This window comes from Lissotriton vulgaris, chromosome 2_1 (genome assembly GCF_964263255.1).
Source record: "Lissotriton vulgaris chromosome 2_1, aLisVul1.2, whole genome shotgun sequence".
Classification (NCBI taxonomy): domain Eukaryota; kingdom Metazoa; phylum Chordata; class Amphibia; order Caudata; family Salamandridae; genus Lissotriton; species Lissotriton vulgaris.
This window is the reverse complement of record NC_141687.1, coordinates 371,847,715-371,864,440: the sequence shown is the minus strand read 5'-3', so window position 1 is coordinate 371,864,440 and position 16,726 is coordinate 371,847,715. Positions and strand designations below refer to the sequence as shown.

At 44.2% G+C, this 16,726-nt stretch overlaps 1 protein-coding gene across 1 annotated transcript in view; it reads left to right on the top strand.

The window, feature by feature from the left end:
- Positions 1–12,371, top strand: part of POLDIP2 (DNA polymerase delta interacting protein 2) — a 318,221-nt gene extending 305,850 nt beyond the window's left edge. Inside the window, exon 11 of the mRNA XM_086955186.1 lies at positions 11,934–12,371. Within this exon, the coding sequence (XP_086811312.1) occupies positions 11,934–12,048 (115 nt within the window). The 3' untranslated portion in view covers positions 12,049–12,371. The remainder of the gene's footprint in view (positions 1–11,933) is intronic.
- Positions 12,372–16,726: the final 4,355 nt, after the last annotated feature.

Sequence of the window (16,726 nt, the reverse complement as noted above, 5' to 3'; positions counted from 1 at the left end):
CTGCTTAAAGAGCAGCTCACTGCCAGTGTAAAATACGAAAAATATGGTGGCTTTTAAAACTAGATATGCTAAAAATGTGGTGTCTGCACACAGACCGCACACATGAAGGGCTGCATATTCTGTAATCAGTAGTTGCACCCAATATATCTCTTAATGCAAACAATATATCTCTTAACACAGCTGTTCGTTGCCATTCATGTCACAATGTGAAGTGACATTGAAAATGTGCTTGTTGATGGAAAACGATTTGACTTCAATATACTAACACTTTGAAATAGCATTTGCGCCTGACTAGATTTGTGCGTGTGTTATCTCCAAGCCACAAAACACGATGAACTTAAGCACTCATAAAAAAAGACATTCATATCATGAGCAAGTCGTGTTTCGAATCAAGTTTCTGAAAGCCCAGCTATTTGTCCTCAAGGCCTCCCTGGTTGACACAGGCACTCTGTCAAATTAATTTGCAAATATGCTATTATCTTTAATGAACGATTCAAATGTGCATTTATTTCATATATGTATTCCCTGCTTTTTAGGAACACATCCATTTCGTTTGTGTGCACAAATACAATATTATTGTATGCAAGCAGGAATTCACATTCAGGATTAAAGTGAATAGAACAGCATCGGGCAAATCAGTTTGAAAGGAAAACGTTTCTCTTCTGGGCAGAGTTGTGAGAATTCAAAGTGGAAAACATCTATTAGTGTCAGCATCACTTTAACATATGGCCACTTTGTACGATCGACAGTGTTTGAGGCCCATTTGTGGTGGAGACGGTTATAGAGCAGATAAGATCTCTGCAGACTCCAGAGCAGCCAGCCGCTTTGTTTCCGCATTGTCACTTTCATGTGCACAACACGTGCTGTAGGCTTTCAACCTATGTGTCACTTCCTTTTACAACCAGGGGCACATGAAAGGGGCGTGTCTTTCCGTTCTTATCTATGTTTTTATTTTAATTTGCAAGCCTTACACTTAAATTAAGGGGACAACTTGAAGAAAACAAGTCTGACTATGCTGCTGGGCATCTCTGCCTACTATATTATAATGTATATTATTTGTACGAAAGGCTGTGTGACCACTGGCTGTAATGGGAAGCAGAGTAAACAAAACATGAACATTAATTAACACGGCACCCAACGTAAACAAAACAAGCTTTGGCAAATGCTTTCAAAGTATTTGCTTTGCCAATACTGTAGAGCAGCAGCAAAAAAACAACAGCGTGATGAAGTGTATGGCGGCCTAGTGTGATGAGGTATGCCTTACCTTTTTTTTTATTTACGATTTGAAGATGTCGAATGTCACCTGAAGCAGTCAATTTATTTTTGAAAAATACATGTAATTTCTGATGTTTCCCTCTTCTTCATTTTGCTTGCAACAAAGTGTCACTCATAATCTCTGAATGCCACTCAGAATTAAAGTGAAGTTATGAAAATGTCACACACAAACAATCTGAAACTTGGCAGCTATGACTCTCTGCTGATGCTGTCTGAAGGCAGCATGGTGCAGGAGAGGGTCGGGCTGTTGAGGCCCCTCCGCTGATGCTGTCTGAAGGCGGGGGTGGGGGGGGAAGGGAGGGGGGGGGGGGGGGCTGAGCTGCTGAGGCCTCTCTGCTGATGCTCTCTGTAGAATGGCAGGATGGGCCGGGCTGCCAATGCCTCTCGGCCGATGCCATCTGGGAGGGGGAGGCTGGGCCCGACTGTTGTGACCTCTCTCCTCACGCTGTCCGAGGAGAGGTTGGAAACACAACAGCGTGCAACGAGTAATCATTTCTCAGCTGCTTTCCATGTCAGATGTGTGTTATCGCCTGACACGTCATGCAGTGTTGGAAACAGAACACAGTGTATATTGACTGCGTCTTAACCTTTTGTCACAATAGCGTCTCGTAGGAACAAGCGCTTCCCTGTGCACACCAATTCTTGGCGCACACAGCCCCAGAGACAAACTCTATTTATAATCCAGCACAGAGCATCCCACTCATGGACATTGATACACTTGATACTTGATGGCCGCAGGGGGCGTCAGATCTGTTACTGGGAAAAGGGGTGATAATTAGCTCCTGCTGTGTCTTGCAGCCACCAGTGAATAGCGCTAACTAAGAAAACAGGAACATTAGTTAAGGACTAATAAGGCAGTTGGGAATAGAAAAAAATAAATGGAGAGGCACTTTGGCGTATGGGAGCATGTGTTTGTTCCAAATACTATGGGCTGCACGAGGGCGATGGCTCACTCAGGCGTCAGCAAATCCCTTACGCACGCAAGGTTATGCAGCATATCAATAGTGCCTTGTGGAGATAGGTTTAATTAAAGTGGGCAAATATGGCTGGGAGTGGGCGCTCTACATTACAAGGGAGGACCAATGCTGCAGAAATCTCACATGTACAGGAGCGCATAAGTTATCCTGAATGCGAAGAGCAGAGCTACCTTCCGGCTTCTCTGGTGAACAGGCTGAGGCAGTGTGTTCTGTCAAAACCGGCTGCCGAAGGGCTTGTGCATCGATTCAATGAGCCTCGGGGTATTTCCAATTAGCTACAGCTGATTGGCTAAGGCTGGGCCAAGCAGAGAGGGTGGGCTATTAACCCATTCGGAGCCTCGCAGAGTCAAGTGAATTCAAGGGCTGTAGAGCAAGCGTGAAGAAAACAAGCTCTTGGCATTGCTGTGGGGGGGCAGGGAGGGAGCGCATTGGCGGGGGAGCAGCAGCCTTTGATGTGCGAGTGGGAGGGAACACCATATGGGGTGTGATTAAGAAGTGAGCTCAATCGCGCGCTGGGGAAGTGTAGCGCTTGAGTAACTCACATGCATTGGGGACAATCCTCGCTGGTTTCAAGAGCTGTTTTGTCCACTATACTCTCGCAGAACAACGCATGTGCGTTGATTCAGCGAGACCTAAAAAATATATATATACAAAGCATTTTCCGAGCTCCAACCACGAGTCTTAAGCTGGAAAACTATTATTACAGGTAAGTAATATTTTCCTTACTTTCTAGAACTAACATCTACCCCCCCCCCCCAACATACCACCCAAACAGCGTCTACTGTCACAAGAACATCTATCACTGTTAAAGCAAGAACTAGTTTCTCTGCTACAAAAAAGTGCAATAGAACCAGTTCCTCTGCACCAACAAAACAAGGGGGTTTACTCTCTATATTTTCTAATTTCAAAAAAGGCCTGCTCTCTAAGGCCTATTCTAGACCTCAGACCGCTAAACATATACATACAGTCAGACCATTTTCACATGGTCACACTCCAACAAGTACTTCCGCTTCTGCCACAAAATGACTTCCTTGCTTCTTTAGATCTCAAGGACGCATACTTCTACATTCCCATTCACAAGGCTCACAGGAAGTATCTCAGATTTCTAATAGACGGGCAACACTATTAATTCAAAGTACTTACAAAGTACAATTACAAGTAGTCACAATTCAAAGTAGTTCAAAGTATTCAAAGTAGTCACAACAGCACCAAGATTATTCACCAAGTGCTTAGCAGTAGTGGCAGCGTATTTACGAATACAACACATCCATGTCTTCCTGTACCTCGACAACTGGCTCATAAAAGTCAGCTCATACAACCAATGCGTGGAAAACACTCATGCCACGATACAACTGCTTCACGACTTGGGGTTCACATAAACCACGCCAAGTCCCATCTACAACCATCCAAAGTACAACAGTACCTCGGTGCCACAATAAACACCTAAAAAGCGCTAGCTTATCCCACTCCAGAAAAGATAGCCAACATGCAAACTCTTCTAACAAGGTTTCAGTTACAACACTCCCTTCCAGGAAGAGTGTTCATGCAACTCATAGGGGTGATGGCCTCTTGCATTTTCATAGTGCCCCATGCAAGACTTCAAATGCCTCCACTACAAGAATGCTTATCACGTCAATGGAACCAGGCTCAAGGTCAGTTGACAGACGGTCAGACTCCTCGCTCGCTGCAGTGGTGGAACACCAAAAACCTTTCCAAAGGACGACTGTTCCTAGATCCAGTTCCTCAGATAATCTTGACTGTGGATGCATCGATCTCCGGCTGGTGAGCCCACCTACTGCAACACATCAGGCAAGGCAGGTGTACACCGCAACAAAAGTTACTCCACATCAATCATCTGGAGTTACTAGCAATATTCCTAGCACTAAAAGCTTTCCAAAAGCAAGTATCAAACAAAGCTGTGTTAGTCCGCACAGACAACATGACACCCATGTATTACATACAGAAGCAGGGAGGCACACACTCCCAGCAGCTCTCTCAACTAGCACAGGACATATGGTGGTGGGCTATACCTCAAAACATATTCCTTCTAGCCCATCATGTTCCAGGAGTACAAAATACCATAGCGGATCTGTTAAGTCGTCAAACACAACAGACCCACGAGTGGGAATTTCATATGCAAGTTCTTCGGCCATTCTTTCAGATGTAGGGACAACCTCAAACAGATCTATTTGCCACCCACGAAAACGCCAAATGCCCAAGCTTCGCCGCCAGATATCCACACTCACTGTCCAAAGGCAATGCGATATGGATGAACTGGTCAAACAGATTTGCGTACGCTTTTCCATCTCTACCACTCATGCCACTAGTAGTACGCAAACTACAGCAGCATTCTCTCACCCTCATCCTAGTGGGCCAGACAGCCGTGGTACACCACACTGCTACAACTGTCTGTAGTACCGCACCAAAAATTGCACCTCTCTCCACACCTCTTAACACAGAACTGTGGGGAAATCGGACACCCGGACCCAGCTCAGCTCAACCTTGCGATCTGGCTCCTGAAATCCTAGAATTTGGATATCTGAACCTTACTCCAGACTGCATGAATGTCATAAAAGAAGCTCGACGTCGAACCACTAGGGCATGTTATGCAGCCAAGTGGAAACGATTTGTAATATATTGTCACAACAACAATATTAATCCTCTAGATGTGTCTATTGAACACATCATAGGATACTTACTGCATCTCCAAAGATGTAATTTAGCCTATACGTCTATTAGACTACATCTTGCTGCAATAGCAGCATATCTGCAAAACAGACAACATCTATCTCTATTGAGAGTGCCTGCCATTAAAGCCTTTATGGAAGGCCTTAAAAGAATAATGTATAATCACATGACATAAATCACAATGCAAATGAAAACATATATAAAGTTAAAAAACACTAGGAGTGGCAGATTGGTACTCTACGCGCTTCTTTCTGCCTGTGCACGCTTGCACAAACCTCGAGTCCCGCCACCGGAAGTAGGGAGCCCTGTTGAATCTTTTTGGACAGGGAGTTATTTTAACTATCAACTAATCATCTCAATTGGAAGAGGAACCACCCTATTAGAGGGTCTTGCTCTATCTAAAATCTCCACATCAGGGGAATCCCGCTATCTATCAAGTAATCAAGTATATCCTTCACTTGAATGAATAAGAGGTTCCGGCCGGCGGGACTAGTTTTTAATCATTGTCCCTTACAGCGTGATAATTTCCTGTTTGGAATCCGTCCATCTAGGAAATAAGATACTAATGTCCTATCTTGACTAGACGTCGCCATTGAGCCTTACAAGTTATATCTACACATCATAATCTCGTTACCAGTCAGCTAGGACCGTTCTTTAAAGAAATTAAGAAAGAAAAGTATTTTCGATTCATCATTTGACAACAACTTTTAAAATCCTTGTGGCTACTCCAGAAGAAGGCGCTGGCCGCCGAAACGCGCGTAGAGTACCAATCTGCCACTCCCAGTGTTTTTTAACTTTATATATGTTTTCATTTGCATTGTGATTTATGTCATGTGATTATACATTGCTGTTTTAAGTTTAGTTTGTTCAACTACACTTTTTTAAACATATATATTAAATTTGTAAATGTGATATTGTTCTTTTTTATCTTCAATAAATTGTTTACTGTATAAACATTTTGTAGCTTAATCCCCTTCCATTTATGAATATTTCTTTGATTGTCTCTTATGGTTGCCTAGATTGTTAAATATCAAACAGTTGTTTTTCCCTGGTCTAGGAATCTATATTCTATGAACTCAGGGGGTCCTTGTTAAATATACACCAACTTAAAAGAATAATTCCTCCCAGAGTACCATCTTCACCTGTGTGGTATTTAAACGTTGTTCTCACACGGTTAATGGGCCTCCCTTCAAACCCTTACACAAATGTGAACTACAATTATTAACGTGGAAGCTTGCGTTCCTAGTAGCTATTACTTCTCTGGGGAGAGTTAGTGAACTACAAGCACTAACCATTCAAGAACCCTTCTTGCAAATGCATCACAATAAGGTAGTTCTGCGTACTAATCCAAAATTCTTACCCAAAGTCATTTCTCCCTTCCATCTCAATCAAGCTGTGGAACTGCCCGTTTTCTTCTCGCAACCACAGACAGTAGCAGAAAGAGCTCTTCACACATTAGATGTCAAAAGAGCATTGCTATACTACATAGAGAGGTCACAACCCTTTCGTAAGACAAAACAACTTTTTGTGTCTTTCTCACCACCACACAAAGGTAATCCCATTTCAAAATCTGGGATAGCTGGATGGATTGTCAAATGCATACAGATTTGTTACCACAAAGCTAAGCGTATGTTATCTATTCCTCCTAAAGCCCACACTACAAGAAAAATATGGGCTTCAATGGCATTTTTAGGGAACATTCCCCTAGATGACATCTGCAGAGCAGCTACATGGTCTACACCGCACACATTCACAAAACACCATTGTGTAGATTTGCAAACCAAGCAACAAGCTAATGTGGGCCAGCTGTTCTAAAACATTATTCCAAACTACTGCAACAGATTGGGGTGGTCGCCGCTAAGAATGGGTACTGCTATACAATCTATGCACAGTGTGCAATCTGCAGCTCATAATCCTCGAACGGAAAATGCTACTTACCAGTATGCATCTGTTCTTGGCATGTACAGCTGCAGAGTTGCACACGCCCACCCGCCTCCCCGGCTACTCTCGTCTTCCAGTATTATCTTAATTAGATACAAATTACATGGGCATCCTTCCTTCTTGCAAAGCTCCATCATTTCCCTAATGGTGAAAAACAATCTGGAAATGAAGCTGATGCCCATGCGCAATGTGGTCCAAAGGAGGAGTCCTCTATCTCGTGACTTCCAAAAACTTCTCAGGACAACAACAAACTGCAAACATCCGGGCCCAACATTAGGTGGCGATCTATGCACAGTATGCAACTCTACAGCTCTACATGCCAAGAACAGATGCATACTGGTAAGTAGCATTTTCTATATGGCCTTGAACGCAATCCTCTGCTTCAGAGGGAGCCAGTGTAATTCATCCAGGGCATCGCTGGGCGAGGACCTCGAGTTCTATTCATAGTCAGTTTAGCCACAGCTATTTGTGCTCTATACAGTCGCTTGACCAGGTATTCGGGTGATCCAAGCAGTAGGGCATTCCAATAATCCAGTCTGCCTAGTATGACACTTCTCACCACCATAGTTCTGAATTGGGGGGGCAACAAGGTGAGCACCTTCCTAAGCTCACGTCGTAGTGCAAAACACATGCCTGCCATTTTAGTCCTGTAGTTCTCCAGAGAGAGGTTATTGTCAAATAAAACCCCAATGTTACAGAATGTGTCTGAAGGCAATAGCGCCTCTTCTAGCAAGCAGAAGGTGGAGAAGACAACCCTGTGTTATACCCCCCCTCATATGTCAAAGCTACTTGAAAGGTGCCCTTAAGTTACTACACTGTCGCATTTTCCGTAAAGAGTCCAAATTTCACCCTCAAAAGTCAGAGGGAAACAAACCGAAAATGCAATAAAGTAGTCTTCAAATATACTTAATCCACATGGATGTTTGAAAGCTTTTTCAGGAGCCACTAAGTAAAAGGAGAGTAATTATTTTCCTTTATTATTGTGAAATACACAGAGAGAGACCAAGATTGAGATATTCAGATGTTCCCTCTAACACTATTCAGCCTTTTGACGATAAGAGGGCACATTTTAAGATCCTTGCCTGGTGTATTAAACCTGTGACTAGAACTGATAGCAAGGACATTGGGGGTTTTACATTGGTGAATACTTAAATTAATTAAAGAGTTTCTTGGAATATAGGAACAGGGCTGGAAAAAGCCACTTATGGACTTTAGCCAGAATACCACCTCATCCGGTGGCAAGTGTGACTGCTTCATCAGAGCTACTGTAAATTTTAAACTCCGATCATGTGAAAATCAGCAGCAGTGTTTTTGGGAGTCTCCAGTCATTCTCATATAATATTTGGTAACATTTTGTTTGAAGCTTGTGTGCATACTCCTGCCATCTTGTGTTGGGGCTGGATGTTTGCCAGTTGTTTTTCTTCGAGGTAAGGTGGCTCCTCCTTTCAGTGATAGTGCGCATGGGCATCGACTTCATTGTTAAGATAGTTTTCTTTCAGCCATTGGCCTCTGTTTCAAAATGTTCCTACAGGTTCCCCTCAGTGCACAATCCACTGTACCCTCAACGGTATTATTAGTGTACGCATTTCCCTATTCTACGCATCGAATTGATCGGGAAACTCTCCATCCTCGGTCGAAAACATTGTTGTCAGCTGTTGGGCCCAACCACGTCAGTCCAACCCTATGCCAATGGAACGGACTCCGTTTCAATTATGTCCTTGGTGCCACTCCTAGTACCCTCGCACCGACCTACATAAAGTCGTGTAACTTGTGTCTCTCACCGGAGCACAAGGAAGAAGATTGTGAGGCTTGTCGGTTGTAAAAGAGTCTGCAGGATCGTCAACCTTGACGAAGAGAAATGCAGCGACAAAGCATGCAACATACTCCAGATGTCTTCAGAGAAGAATCCATCATGAAGAGGTCGAAGCAGCAAAAGAGGAAGAAGCATTCTCTCTCCCAGAATCAGACTCTGAGCTAGAGATCGAGTTGGAATCTGAAGACATTCCACCAGGACAGGGTTCAGTGAGTACTAATGCCCCTTTACCCCACAAACTCTCTTCAACCAAATATAAGGCTTCGGAACCACCTCTGTCATCGGGCCCTGGTCGGCACTGAGACGATGTTTCCGACGCCCTGCCTTCAGGCCCAGCAGCGAAACAACCATTCAAGCCTTCTGGCTCTGGATCGAGTCAAGAAAACCTGTCTTCAGAACAGAAACCTTCTGCTCCGAAAGACTAGTCCTGTTTAGAACCTAAGCCTTCTGCTTCGAAGGCTAAAAAAGACAAGTCCGGTTCGGCACCGAAAACTTCAGCTACGAAATCGAAAGAGGTCCTTTGAAAGCCTCCGGAATCGATTCTGAACCTTATGAAAGAAAGATTAGACCCTAAACAGAAGAAAATCTACATCAATCCAGATACTGGACATAATTTGAAAAACACCTTCCAAAAGGAAAGTAAGTTCAGAGGACACTAGTTCTAAAATTCCTCTTAAGAAAAAGGAGGATATGGCTACAAGCCCTATTCATCCTAATCCGCAATCCCCTCCACCGCCACCATCTTCACCCAAATTGCCAGGCTCCGATCCTCTACGCATAATACCTCCGGAATCTCCTCATACACACCCTGAAATAGGGGATAATGATGACAATAGTCATTTAGCAACGGATGCACTGGATGACTATAATATTGATCCACACATAGATAATGATCCAGATTTATACCCTGAGAAGCCATAACCTCCAGATGATAATGTAGCTTATCAAGAGCTGATTTCAAGAACAGCAGCCTATCATGGAATTACATTATACAAGGAGTCTTTAGAAGAAGATTTTTTATTTGAGATTCGAGGGTCTACACATAGGACAAGTCAAAGTCTTCCTATGTTAAAAGGCATGATGAAATATTTAATTACCCTGTTTGTGCCCTCATTCTAAAACCTAGGGTTGACAAAAAATACAAACACCCAACATCAGATCCCATTTTTATTAAGGGACAGTTGCCTTTAGACTCACTAGTAGTCTCTAATGCTCATAAGAGAGCATACAAAAAGACCTCTGCAGATACACCTCTCCCAGACAAAGAGTCTAAATTGATTGAGGCATCGGGGGGAAAGGGTGGCTGCTCAAGCCCCTAACCACTGATATATTGCCAACACACAGGGCTTACTAGCTAGGTATTACAGGGCACACTGGGATGAGATAGAAGACCTACTTCAGTGCCACCCAGAACAGCACAAGAAGAAAACACAGGAGCAAGTACATGAAGGCAAGCTCATATCTAATTCCTCCATCAGATGCGCTATAGATGCGGCTGACACTGCAGGAAAGTGAATGGACACCAGCATTCTCCTACGAAGACATGCTTGGCTTTTAATTTCAGGTTTTAAACCTGAGGTTCAGCAGTCTATTTTAAATATCCCTTTTAGTAAACAACATCTATTTGGACCTAAAGTAGATGAGGCCCTAGAAAAATAAAAAAAGGACACAGATGTGGCAAAGTCCATGGGAGTGCTTCAGTCTCCATCAAACAGAAGCTCCTTTTGCCACTCATTTTATAAGGGAGGGTCCAAAAGTACATCCTCAGACCCTAATGCTTCCTTTTACAAATCTAACACACTGCCCGCTCCCTCTAGAGGTTTCTATAGAGGAGGGTACAGCGAAAACAATTTCATGGGTAGGGGTAAGAGCACGCCAACGCGTAACTCCCCTTCCCCCAATAAGCAGTGACTTGCCTATGATTCCCCTCGATCATTTAACACCTGTCGGGGGAAGACCAACAATTTTTCCCCATTTGGCAGCCGATAACCTCAGACAAATGGGTACTAGACCTCTGACATGGTTATTGCCTGCAGCTCACAGTACAGAAACAATACCCCTGAAACAGCTTGCAGACGTGTTTTACATAGTTGGAACCTGGAGTAGAAACCCAAAAGAAAGGCCTGCAATTCCATAGCATCGCTTGCAGCGCACACCCTGCATAAGGAAAGGAGCAGGATTCCAGATCATTTTTCACTCTTTACCGGCTAGGTAACTCTGATACAGGCTCCAAACAAAAGTTTTGGGGTTGGCTCTGGGGAGGAAGCAGATCGCTATATAATTCAGATTGCGTGTTGCAATCCAACATGTCTCTTGACCATTACACCATAGTGGCAGGTGGCCCTCTAGCCAAGGGCATAGCAACTCCACGCTTTACTATCAACAGTCCCATATCTACCAAACGTCGTATATATCTTTCCGTACGCGCTTAGAATAACCTAGTAGAGCCAGCAAGGGGTCCAGTATCGGAGACTCTCCTGTTTTATCAATTAATGTTTGGATATTACTATCCAGTAATTGGCACTACAATCTTTCTTTCTTGACAAACTTCAGGTGATGTGTAATAAGAAAATATCTGCTTTAACAACCATGCTAGATCTTTCCAGGCCCCACAATTGGCTAGCACCCAAAGAAACCTAACTGTGCCAAACATTACTGAAAATAAGTCATTGAATGGAGTCTAGATTAGTATGGCTTACCTGGATTCCTCCTGTTTTTTCCTACCCAGAATTCGGGCAAATTAGAATTTTTTTTAAACTGAATTTGCTCAGATTTCTGTGCTGAAACATCTTGGAAGTTGTGGGAAACTGCAAAAGTGCTACTGTCCAGCATTTCAACTCTACTCCTGATAAAAATAGTGGTCGACATTTCTGGTTGGGTCTATCATATAGGACAGGAAAGGCCCAATAAAAGGGCTTTGGTCGATCTTTCCAAAAGGCATTTTTGGGGGATATTGGTAGAAATATCACACTTTCGTGGCCAGGCCCTGCGCCTGCCCCTCCTCCATAGCCACCTAATACCCTAATACCAGCCTTCAGCCCTTCACAGCAAAGGTTGACCAAAAGATCTAGTTTTTCAGTGATGTTCAGAAGCTAGGTCTCCGCAAGTGACCTACCCCCACTGCACCCATCCTTAAGTTAAATAGGATTTAAAAGACAATGAAATTCATCAAAAGCATTTGTGTCTTGCCAACTTTAGCCCTACCAAGGTTTGTAATTCTCTGTTTTCTTCTTCTGCAGGGGTACCTTCCGATTTGAGAGACCCGATGGCTCGCACTTTGATGTCCGCATCCCTCCTTTCTCTCTGGAGAGCAACAAAGATGAGAAGACCCCACCTTCTGGCCTGCACTGGTAGAGCAGACTGGGAACCTGAAAAAGCACTTTCATTAAACTGCTACAGGAGGAAATCTAAAATACAACAGACATTGAAAAGATTTCTTTCTTCAGTTTAAAAAAGACACATCAACTTTTTAACGTTTTCTTTTTCCAGAACAGATTACCGTGAAAGGTATACAGCAACTTTACAGTGTCAGCTGATGGTGTGCGAGTAATTTATAGTAAATCATCTGCAGTTCCAACCTACTTTCAGATTGGCTCTTTCGTCGTGGTATCTCCTGGAATTTTGGACATTTTAAGTTTCTTGAAATAAAGGCATTGTTTCCTATGCTGTGAATCCGATGAACGCTCACCCTGGTTCAAGTATTTCTCACTAGACTTTTGGAACATAACTAGACGGTCTAATTCAGTTGGTTTTATCTTTCAAACGTTTTCTCACTCACAGAAGCGTGGAGTTTTTATTCACTCTGCTAGTATCTCTTTAAATAAGAACGATTTATTAATACACTGAAAGACCTTTTCAAACGTTCCAGTTCATCTTGTTACACTAAGTTGGTAGTTAAATACATTAGTTTTACCAGGGTTTTCCCACAGCCATTGAAGAAGCTGAGGACTTTAAATTACTGGTTCCTATGCCTCGCAAGTACTGTCCGGATTTCCCTGTTGAGTATGTACAAAGTTATTTATATACAAATGCATGACTGGAATACGCAGATTTGTTGAGCTGAGGCATGTTAGGCGAATGGCCTACAATTTTTACTACATTTATTTATTGAGGAAATGGCAGGCATTAAAAGTACAATATCCCAGTTGGTCACCAATGGCATCACGAACAGCAGAAACAAAAGAGCAGGATTAGGGTATGGAAATGGGTTAGGAATGTATAGGAACAAGGTCACATAGCTCTGATACACAAAAGTAGTAGTTACATGTAATATTTAAGAACACAAAATATGCTCAGCCCATGATCAAAAACCTTTGAACAATGCCTTTTATCATGAGTGAGATAACTGTACTAGGCACGTCTGGCTAAGTGTAGAGAGTGATGTCTAGTGGGTAAAGAGCATACAATAGAAAAGGGAAAGAACCAGTCAAGCAAGATGCACACCAAGTACAGATCTATTAGTGTGTACTTAAATGTGGGAATGAATAATGGGAATAGTACGGAGCGGAAGGGGATGGGAATAGGAGCCTGATGATCATACAAGACCCTGAACCTGATCCAAAAGGAAAGGTTCTCAAATGTCAAAGATGGCCATTTTCCCCCCGATTTGATCACAATGGCCAATCCAGAGGAGCCTTGTTAGCCATTTGTCAAAGTTAGGTAAGGTGGGCACATATCAGTGACGGAATATGCACAATTTACCCATTGCCAGAATGTCACCAGCCATCTGAGACTATACAGGCAGTCCAGTGAAATCAGAGATATTGTGGAGAATCGGCTGGGGTTTTGATGGTGAGATGGGTAAATTCCAAATATCTGCAAGCTTGGGAAAGATCGCCTTCCAATATCCTGTATAGCAGGAAAGTCCTATCCTACATGCAGTAAATAACACAACTCCTAACCACAGTTTGAATGGTCCAGCATCCAGACTTGTAGAGTTTCAACAGAATCCAGTACCAATTTTCTGATAGAGATGTCTAGCTGCAGATGCCTTACCTTTTGTATATTCCCCAGCCATCAGACTGGATCCGGAAACTTTTCAGCAGTACCTTGGAGTGCCATCAGGTGGAGCCATGCGCCACCCGTGCTTTCTGACATCGGCTCCTTTCGTTCCATTCGACCAGATGTTGATCCCTTCACTTCTCTCAGGGACATAAGCTTCAATTTTTTTCTCAGCCTGATAGGGATATAACCTCTCCAAAATAACAAGTTTTAAGCTCTGGGACTATCAAAAAGAAATGTGTGTGACCAATCCCCAACAGGTATGCCTGTGGTCATGGCTCCGCTTCAAGACCTGCAGTGGCTGCGCGTCAATGAATCTGAAGGCCATCAAGGACTGGGAGGCGAAGCTTTAGATCGCCAAGCCAAAAAAGACTCCTCACCGGGACAGCTCCCAATCGTGGTCTGCGTCTAAAGTTCAATTCAGTTCCTGAAGTCAGTAAAGCCACTCTGAAAGCAGATGTTTTCTGCTCAGCATAATTGTCAAAGAAGAAACGCAAGAAATCTAAGCGGGATTCCGCTCCCTTTCGTCATTCACCCTGGAATGTGCTTGGGTAACATCACACCTCCAGAGTAGATTCGGCAGCTGGTTCGGGCACAACCCAATTTTCTGGGCCTACAGCCACACCATTTCAGATCGAAGAGTTCTGCGCTGCCATGCTCACGCTCTTTGGATCCTTACTGATGCTTTCTGACACCCCTTTGGGCCTTAAGGATCCCATAGGCCTCCTATCTGGGGTACCACAGGCGGGCTCACCCTCTGCTTCGGTTGGTCCCTCAGCTGCCCGTTTTTAGGCGTCCTTGGCGCAAACTGAGGCTGGAGGACTTTCACACGCTCCTTGTTGCTAATCCTCCGGAATCGCACAACGATGCTGACCTGGGCTTTAGATCTTTTTGCAATTGGATTGTCCAAGTATTGGACTCCCTCATTCCAGCTAAATGGTCTAAAGGCTGCGTTGCAGACTCTAGCCCATGGTAGAACAACTCTCTGTCTGCTCTGCGTAAAGCGTGTAAGAAACTGGAGCGCGCTTGTAGAAGGGAATATGACCCTGTGACTAAAAAGTGTTACCTGGCCGCCATTAAAAACTATCATAGAGCCACTTGTATTGTTCGATTGGCTTATTATGCTAATGAAATCAAGCTTAGCCCTAATCCGGCCAAATGTATTTTTAACTTTTCTGAAGGACCTGTGACAGTGTGAGGACCTCGCAACTTTTTTGTCAATAAAGTGGATACCATCTATCGGTCTTTCCCACAAGGGTCTCCCCCTTCTGTTGATCTCTGCGGATTTCCTTCACTGCATTCACTGGAAGCTATTCCCAGTATCACACAGGAAGAGTTTACTGAGCTGGAAAGTTAAATCTGGCTCCCTGGCCGATCGTTTACACCCCGCCCAGTTCAGGGACTCGCTTTCTCTCTTCCTAGCCACTTTGTGCCAGTTGTTAACACCTATTTTTCTACAGCTGTGGTCCATGTGCTGTGGAAACAAGCAAGGGTATCACCGATTCTTAAAAATATGTGGCTTGACCCGGCTAAATTGGAAAATTTTCGGCCAATATCCCTCCTTCCTTGGGTGGCTAAGATTGCGAAGGCTCACGTTAATTACATACTAATGAGGTTCCTGAATACTAACAACATCTTGGATCCGTCTCAGAATGGTTTCCGCTCCAGCCACAGTACAGAGACTGCTCTCCAGGCTGTAACAGAACATCTGCGAACCATTCTTGATTCGGTCATACGGCGGCACTGATCTTGATTGATCGGAGTGCCGCATTTGACACGGTTTCTCATGGGATTCTGTTACAGCGTCTAGAGGCAGCAGGTGTTGTGGGCCTAGCGCTGGAATGGTTCAGATAGTTCTTGACCGAGATCATTCCGAGTGTTGACCCCCAGTTTCTTTCCCAGGCTCATTCCATCGGTCAGGGTGTTCCTCAGGGTTCTGCATTGATCACCGTATTGTTTAATCTATATGTTCAACCTCTTGCAACGGTGGCCAGGAACATGGGCCTCGCCATGTTCTCGTATGCAGATGATATGCAATTGGTGGTGGCCCTCTCTGATGATTCCACGCAGGATGCTGCTAGGTTTAGGAGCGACATGTCTGCTGTTCCAGAGTGGATGACCTCAAATGGCCTCCAGTTGAATGCAAACAAAACGGAGGTAATGCTGGTGGGGAAGGATAGGAGTCTTTGGACTGAGCAACGGTGGCCAACTGTTCTTGGTACTGCTCCCACCCCTAAGTTGGCAGTCAAGAACCTGGGGGTATGGATGTACTCTTCTCTCAGTTTCCAAGATCATACCATTGCTGGCACCTGTTTTGGGCTCCTTTGGGGACTTAGGCCGTTATTGAGGTTCTTTGATCCTCCTACCCGCCAGCTGATTGTTCAATCTGCTATTCTATCTAGACTAGACTATGCTAGTTCGCTCCTTTTGGGGACCAATCAGGCTGAGGTCATACGTTTGCAGCGTGTCCAAAACGCTGCGCTTGAGCCCTGTTGGGACTCCCGCATAAGTGCCCCTCTACAAATGCCATCCGAAGACTACATTGGCTACCCATGGCCAAACGGATCCAATTCAAGGCTCTTTGCTTTTCTTTTAAGATCTTGAAGCTTGCATCGCCTGGCCTCTTAGCTAACTTGCTAGACCCGTATGTCCCGACTCGCCAGTTGCGCTCCTTGGGACAGCACCTGGTTAGAGTCCCACGAGTGAAGCGTCTTTGGGTCGGGGGTCGTTCTTTCCGCTGCTTAGCAGCTCAGCTATGGAACTCCTTGCCTCCCCAGATTCGTAGCCTGGACCGCCTGCTGGATTTCAGGAAAGCTATCAAAACTTTTCTCTTCCCCCTCTGCTTAGCCTTTTATCACTCTGCTGTATGTTTTATGTGCCTACCAGTTTGGTTCCTTAGCCTCTTGGTTCTTTCTGAAGCTGGCAGCACCGGTACGCCTCTTTGCTGAGGCAGCTGTGCACTATATAAACTCAGATAACCTAGCATAGCCCATCTTACCACCGGCTCCAATCTCAGCCCTACTTCCGGCAC